General features: G+C 60.8%; 1 protein-coding gene across 1 annotated transcript in view; it reads right to left on the reverse strand.

The window, feature by feature from the left end:
• Positions 1-7,202, reverse strand: part of IGSF21 (immunoglobin superfamily member 21) — a 280,582-nt gene extending 273,380 nt beyond the window's left edge. Inside the window, exon 1 of the mRNA XM_024983246.2 lies at positions 6,728-7,202. Within this exon, the coding sequence (XP_024839014.1) occupies positions 6,728-6,797 (70 nt within the window). The 5' untranslated portion in view covers positions 6,798-7,202. The remainder of the gene's footprint in view (positions 1-6,727) is intronic.
• Between the last annotated feature and the right edge of the window lie 451 nt (positions 7,203-7,653).

The following is a 7,653-nucleotide window of genomic DNA, read 5'->3' on the forward strand; positions in this document are numbered from 1 at the left end:
CCAGCTACTTCCTACCACCATCTTTTCATTTTCCTGAGGCTCAGTTTCCCTTGTTGGTTCAATGGGCACAAGAGTAGCCTCCTTCACATCTGACATGAGATCTGAATGGAAGGATGGGGGTCAGAGCATCTCGTCAATGCTCAAGTACCACCAGCAGGCATAGTCAGGATGTCTGGAATCAGAGTCTTCGTCACATCGATTATCTGAGAGTCTTCAAGAAAGACAGAAGGCAGTTCCAGGAGCAGAACTTTACCAACAGGAAGTTCATCTGTGAATCCAGCCTGAATTCCACAAGCCATAAGCCTTTGCATACACTTTCTGTAGAAAGCAACATACCCAAACCCTCCCCACGTGCCCCAGCACCAGGACATGTCCAAGGGCCAAGGATGCCTTATTCATCCACACAACCAGCCTTTATTAAGTATCCATCGTGTGTTTGTGAGGAAGATTCAATAGTGAGAAGAACCGGACAGGTCTCTGCTTTTGCAGAACTTTTTACTAGGTTAGGGGATGGGAGGGTCACAGTGAAACTGCCTCTCCCACATTCCACTGGGAGAAACAACTTGCGTCTTGAGTCTTAAGTGCACTCATGTGGGTGTGGGCAGGGGACACTGCCTCAGAACTCCAGGGGAAGTCAGGGAGCAGGTAGGGGAATTGATCACCCCCATTCAGCAAACTATGAACCATCCTCCAGGAGTTACCAAGCCCGGCTAATCAGCAACTCTAAGGCTTATCATGCCTAGGGAGGGTATCAAGCGGGGTCCTTTTCTTATAAAGGGCAGAAATCAACTCCAGATAACCCAAGCCAAAAAAACAAAAAAGTAACTGGTGGAACATTATGGGGAAAGTCATGGAATGCAGGAACAAGCTGGAGCCGCAGGTGTCAGGAGCCCGCTTCACTAGAGCCAGAGCAGCTCTGGCATAATCACAGTTAACGCTGATGACAGTCATCTGAGCCCCCGGGATCGAGCTAAGAGCTCTGTGTGTCATGACTCATTGCGTCCTGCCCATAGCACCCTGGGAGGAAGATCCCGTCGTCATTAGCCTTGGGAAACCAGAGAAGTGCAGTGTCTCTGGGGCTCCTGTTGATCAGGGGGACCTTCCGATGGGTTTCAGCCTTCGTCTGCTCAGTATCCAGATTCTAGGGATCGTGTGTCAGACGGACTCGCCTTAGTGGGGCCACGGTTGATTGCGTCACCTACCAAGATGGCATGCAAACGAGAGGGGGCGCATACTCTCCCAAAGCAACTCTGGTGTGTTGCCAGGAGGTGTGGGAATGGCCGGCGGATCCACAAACCCCAGGCTCGCTTCCTGGGTGTCAGTGTCCTTCCCAGTCCTTTGGGCTGCTACTCTGCGCACCTCTAGCCCCATGCACGTTGCACTCGTTTGCTGCATCCATGGAGTCTTGGCCAGTAGGTCCTGAGCCCACTCTGCTAGGGAACCCTACTGTGAGTGTAAAGGTGGGCTCCAGGGTCTCATCCCCCTGATTCCTTCCCGGAAACTTCATCCTGAGGACAGATACTTCTTAGGAGGTATCACGCGTTTCACTTGGACTGACATTCATTGTTTAAAATGGGGGACTTTGCCTCCTCTTGCGAAGGGTAGAGGCTGCTGCATTCCTCCTTCTGTGATGAAAAAATAAAGTTTCCCCTGTCCTCTGGAAGCAGCATTGTCCTTGGATTGCTTTAGACCTGGGTTTGAAACTCCCAGTTCTTACCCTGATACAAGATGTTGAGCCTCATTCATTGTTTGAGAAAGAAAAGAAGGAAGTGGGAAGAGAGGAAGGGAAAGAGAGAGGGAGAGAGAGATGGCAAGAGGGCGCTGGGGGGTATCCTGGGGGCTATTGTCCTCATCTGTAAAACACGCCTACTGAGACTGCCTCATGAATTGTTGAGGGCATTTAATGCATAAGGAACATCTAATAGGTGTGCGATAAATGGAAGCTACCAGTAATATCAGTCTTCTTTCTCCCTGTCCTCAATTAGACTCAAGAAGTAACAGCCTTGAGGTTGAGCTGGCCCCACCAAGCACAATCCTGCCTCTGGCTCTTGGCTCACCTGGGTTCCCTCCCTGGGACATGAGCCCTTGGCCTATTAACCTCCTCCCTTTGCTTCAAGGTCTAGTTCAAGTCCTCCCTCCCCTTTGAAGCCTTCCCCTAACACCCGCAAAGAAATCACTCTACCCCCACAAACCTCCTCTGGGAGACGTCAATCCACTTGGCATCCTGCAGGTATCAACAGATTTCCACTTGGATTGTCTTTTATCTTTACGGGTTCGGGCCTGACCTCTCACCCCACTGGAACGATGGTCACGGTCATAGGTCTTTCTCTTTTCAGATGCACCCTGCCCACAACAGATGCCCACTCATTCTCTTGATGATGACAAGGGCTTTGAGGGGTGTCCCCTCTCCCATCTGTGCAGATGAACGCACTGGATAATTTGACTTCAATGGGGCTTGGGAAGGAGAAAGGCAGCCAGACAGGGCACTGGACACATGGCAACTGTCCATGTGGCTGGAGCTGAGGAAGTGACCGGGACCCATTCTCACAGGAGGCAGCAGAGCCCAGGGGGAAAGAGACAGACGGTCCTGGGTCTGAATCTCAGCTTTGCCACGTACTGACTGGGTGACCTCGGACAAACCACTTAACCTCTCTGAACCTCAGCTTCCTCATCTGGAAAATAACCTTAACTCTCAGGATGGTTACAAGGATTAACGAAGATAAGAAGAACAAAGCACATACGGCCCAGAGCTGGCACAGTCAGGGCTGAATGGATGAATTTCAAGTGGCCCGGGGATGGAGTAGAGGTGGACGGGGCGGTAAGCCAGGTTAGATGCCTCCATGGGTCCCAGGAAACCCAGTGAACAGAACCAACCAGCCTCCTCTTTGCTCAGCCCTCGTTTGGTTTTGAAGTCAGGGCTGCTAACACCCAGGAACCGCAACAAGTCTCCTCATCTCCTCCCCCACCCCTCCCCCAGCCCCCAACTGTAGCAAGATCAGGTCTGTGTGAGACAATGTTCTGACAAGCTGGGGTGGGCAGGCGGATCTAACGCACCACTGGCACCTTGCCAGCCCTTGCCCACACGCCCTGTCCAAGGAACACTGGAAGGAAAGCGGGAGCCAGGGGCCGGACCAGGCGAGACCTGGAAGACACTTGACAGCCTGTCACGAACAAACTTTGAAATTCTGGGCCTCAGTTTCCTAATCTGTGAAAAGAGGCGCTTAAACCCATCTTGCCCTGCATGAGCACCGCGAAGCAGCCAGCGCGTGCTGGCCACACAGCAGCTGATCCATGTAATCTTGGCTATTGAAAAAAAACAGAAACCCAGCTCTGAGATTAGAAGAGCAGCAATCTTAAGATTGTTTAAGGGGACTGTTGAGGAAAGATCGTTCGATGCTGGGTCTCATTATCTGCTTCCATCAGGGCCGCTGTCCTTTGGCGCTTACCATCTTGCCCAAGGCATTAGGATTTTAGGGGGCCGTAATCAGTTCCTACTCTAAAAGGGTTCTCCTGCTAAAAATTACTCGTTTCAGAACCACCGCAGTAAGTGATCTCGGAGGTCGCTTCCAGCTCGAACATTCTCTCCACTTAAAAAGCAAGAACTCCTTCAGCCTCTCAGGAGAAATTTCAGTTTGCATCTTGAGAGGGAAGGGGTGGGGCTTACGGCTGGGGGCGGGGCGGCAGGGCGAGGAGGGGCGGAGCGACCTAGTCCAGGCCGGGCCCTTAACTCCCCGCCGAGCACCTGGCAGCGGTCCGGTGGTGCCCGCCAGGCGTGGGGTGGAGATGGCGAAGCGGATAAATATACGAAGGCGTCACACCAGCTTGCGCGCGCGCAGCCCCCGCAGTCCCGGTGCGGCGGCAGCTCCGGCCCAGCCGCTCAGCCCCCGCATCCCACCTAGCCCTTGACACGCTGCTGCCGAGAGAGAAGTGGAAGGGCGTCCAGTGGAAGTGGAAGGGCTGGGGCCTCTAGCGCGCCCTACCTACCTCGGCCTGCCCCCCGCTGCCCTTCGGAGGCAGGTCTATGAACCGCTGTCCTCCCTGCGCTCCCAGTCCCCGGGGCCCTCTGTATCCTGGGCCAGCGCCCGGGCACGAGTGCTGGATTGCCCTCCTAGAAGTGCCCAGGCCAGGTTAAACGGGGTCTGAGGAGTTAGAATCCGTGTGGGTTTTTCCTCTTGGAAAGGCAGATATCGGGGAGTGGTGGGCAGGGGCAGGAGCCCTCAGCCCGGCCGGTCCTGTGTACCGCCAGCTGCCTTCCCCTCCCGAGGCGCAGGCCCACCTCTCCAAAGTGGAGTCCCTGTGCGCCGCGAGCTGTCGGTGCAGCACCGGCCCCGGCGCACAGCCGTGCCTTCCCTAGCGGTGACCGCCGTCGCCCCCGCACTGGGCAGGCGTGTCTCCGAGTGCTTGCCCTGGACCCTACCCTCCGCGCCCGCCCGTCCTCCGACGCAGGCGCTGGCAGGCGGCCCGGCCCTGCCAAGGGCCAGGTGCGCGGCTCTCCGTCACGTCCTGGAAGGGCGCCCTCCTCCGGCCAGACGGCCTGTTACAGCGCGTACCAACCCTTCTGGTACCCTCGCCGTGGGCGGGCGCTGACTCCGAGAACCAAAGGACTGATCGCGCCCGGCGCGTTCTCATCATCTCCTCTGCAGCGAAGGGATGGCTCCGCCCGCGCCCCACGCTCGGAAAGTTGCCCGTCTGCGATCCGAGTCGGCGCTCTCCCCTCTCGCCGGGCAGCGGAGCTCAGAGGCCAGGCCGGCTCCCTTCGCCCAGAGGCGCTCGCCCCAGCCTCCTGCCAGCTGCAGAGGTGGGCGGCGGGCGGAGGAGCCAGGACACCCGCTCAGGTATCCGCAGCTCCAAGAACCGCGGCTCGCAGGTTCTGGGAACTCGCGCGGTGGGATCCTGACGCAGCGGGCTTTCCCCACTAAACCCTTCTGCTTCTAGTCGCCATCCTTACCCCTGACCAGTCTTTACGGTTCTGCGTATCTGGAGAAAGGGGTGCCCCACTCCTGCCCCCACCCTCTAACCAACCCCACCCCACCCCACCCCCGCTCCCTGCGGTGTCCAGGTGAGGCTCCGAGTGCCTTTCGACAAAGCCCAGCGTCCTCGCCGTGGCTCTGGCACCCGGGCACCACCCCGTCCCCGCCCCCATATAACCTTTCCCTCCGGAGGCTTCCGAGGGAGGGAGCCATCGCCTCGAAGTTGGAGGGGAAGGGGCGGATTTCCATGCACTTTGGAAAGTCTGTTGTTCCAAGGGTAGGCAGACCAAGAACAGGGCTTGCATTCCTCCTGATTTACACCGACCCCTCCCCCTCCTCTGCCCGCAGGACCACCATTCAGGCTCAAATCCTGCAGTTTCTCCCGTCAGCGGATCAAGCACTCTATAAGGACCTCGGAGTGGAAGCGGGTGGGGTTATTTTAGGGCGCACCGCTTGCTGGCAGGCATTCTCAGAGTCCGGCTTGGCACCTCCCGGGAGTGCAAGGCACACGGAAAAGAACAGATCCTCCCATATCCATCACCCGCTGGGCTGGGGGCTGAGACCCCACCGGTCATAACGGCTACTTTTGGGCAGCGCGCATCCCCCGCCCCTCCGCGGCAGAGCCGGGATGTGACTCCAGACGCCCTGGTTCTGGGCGTCCAGGTTCGGGACTAGGCTTGGGGCGAACCGCGGGCGCGGACCTCCAGTCTCTGGGCCACCGCTTTCCGCAGGTGCAGCCTCGCTCCCGCCGGCTCTGAGCGGACGAGTTGGCTCTGCCCGAAAGGCGCCGGGTCGCCAGGTTGGGCGGCCGCAGCACTCTAGACCCGCCAGGTGGCGGCGCCGGCCGGGAGGCCCCGAGGCTTCCGCGAACCCTGGACCCTGGAGCCGCGGAGGCACCGGTCACTCGCTCCGGGAACCCTCCTTCCAACGGGTTTAGCCCGATCGGGACCAAGTCCACGCGGGACACACACGCACCGCGGCTCACACCTCCCCCGTCCCCGGACGCGTCGGTGCCTCCCTCCACACTGGATGCACACGCTCTACAGCACGCTCACACACTCTTGGCCCGCGCGCCTGCACCTCCACATCCGAGAAATGTACACTCTGGCCAGAGGGTCACATCCCGCCTCCTCTGCACACGCGCCCCGCCCCCCCCCCCCCCCCATGGAAATACAGTCACCCGCTGCCATGTATCCCTAAAGAGACCCGTACACTTGGGACACGCGTGCCACGCCACACCTCACACACTCACCCACCCGTCAACACGCTCCCACATACGATGACACAGGCTCACCCACTTCACACCCTCACCGAGAAGCTGGGCGCCCGCTCACACCCCCAAATACTCTGGCTCACACTCCTTCTCTCTCACACACACACCTTTTCTGTGTAATTGACACAGACACTCAAACACCCCTCCAGACGCTCGCTCACACACCATCACACACACTCACATCTCCAGATACACTTCGGCACCCTCTCCACGCACAGCGCCTTCCCGGACACCCTCACACGGACGCCACAAAGACACACGCTCATACACACACGCGCGCACACACCCTGGCACAGACCCGCGAGCGTTCTCTCCAGAGGAGACGTTCACCCTCCCTCGTCAAACCCACCAGCTCTGCAGCCCCTGCGCCGAGCGCGGGTTTCAGACCCGAAGCGTCCCCGGGGTGCCCCTGGCCGGCGCCCTCCCCCGCTGCCCGCCCCCGCGCGCCCCGGGCCCCGGCTCCGGCCGGCGCCCTCGCACTCACCCCGCGCCCGGTCCAGGATCGCGGCGAGCAGCAGGCAGACGCAGCCGCGGAGGCTCGGGGCGGCTCGCATGGTGCCCGGGAGCTGGCGGCGCTGGCGGGGCGGTGGCGGCGGCGGCGGCGGCGGCAGCGGCGGGGCCCCTCGCCATGGGCTCAGGCGCGCTCCTGCCTCCGGCCTCCGGCCGAGACGGTGGCGGGCCGCGTGGGGCGCCGCGGGGGCGCCCCCATGCCGCCGCGGCTGGGCCGCCGGGGCGCCGGGCTCGGCTCGGGCTCTGCGGGACGCCGCGACCCCTGCTCTCGGGACGACCTCGGGCGCGCCGCGGCTCTCGGCTCCCCGGCAGCGCGCGGTGCCCAGCGCTGCCCGGAGTCAGCTGGGCGGCAGCGCCGGAGTTTGCAGCCGAACCGCGCTCTCTCTGCCTGGCGCCCGCCTCTCCCGGCTGCGCGAGCGCCCCCTCCCCGCGCCCGCCCTCCGCCCCTCCCCCTCTCCTCCTCTCCCCGCCCCCCGCCCTCCTGCCCTCCCCTCGCCGCGCTCTCGGCTGTATTATACAGACTTCTCTTTAATCCTTTCTGGGCCGTTCGGCTCTCGGCCACTAAGCCGATTTATTGCAGGGACAAGGCGAGCTCCCCATCTCCCGCCCCCCTCGCCTCCTCCAGGTCGCCCACCCCCTCTCCCCAGGCTCCCCTCCTCACTCTACGCGCTCGCAGCCCCGGTCGCTCGGTAACCCTCGCCGAGCTGACTGAGTGCCCTGCCCTCCAGACCAAGCTCCGTCCGATCCTGCTCCACCGAGTCCCATCCCGGGACACCCTCCCCGCGCTCGTCCCCAGGCTGGAGAGCGAGGCCGCCTGCCCCTTGAGAGAGAGGCCGTCGGTCCGGGGAGTCGAGCAGGCAGGGTGTGGCCCGGAGTACTGGTCTCGCCGCCACCTATTAA

The sequence above is a fragment of the Bos taurus genome, chromosome 2 (assembly GCF_002263795.3).
Source record: "Bos taurus isolate L1 Dominette 01449 registration number 42190680 breed Hereford chromosome 2, ARS-UCD2.0, whole genome shotgun sequence".
Lineage (NCBI taxonomy): Eukaryota > Metazoa > Chordata > Mammalia > Artiodactyla > Bovidae > Bos > Bos taurus.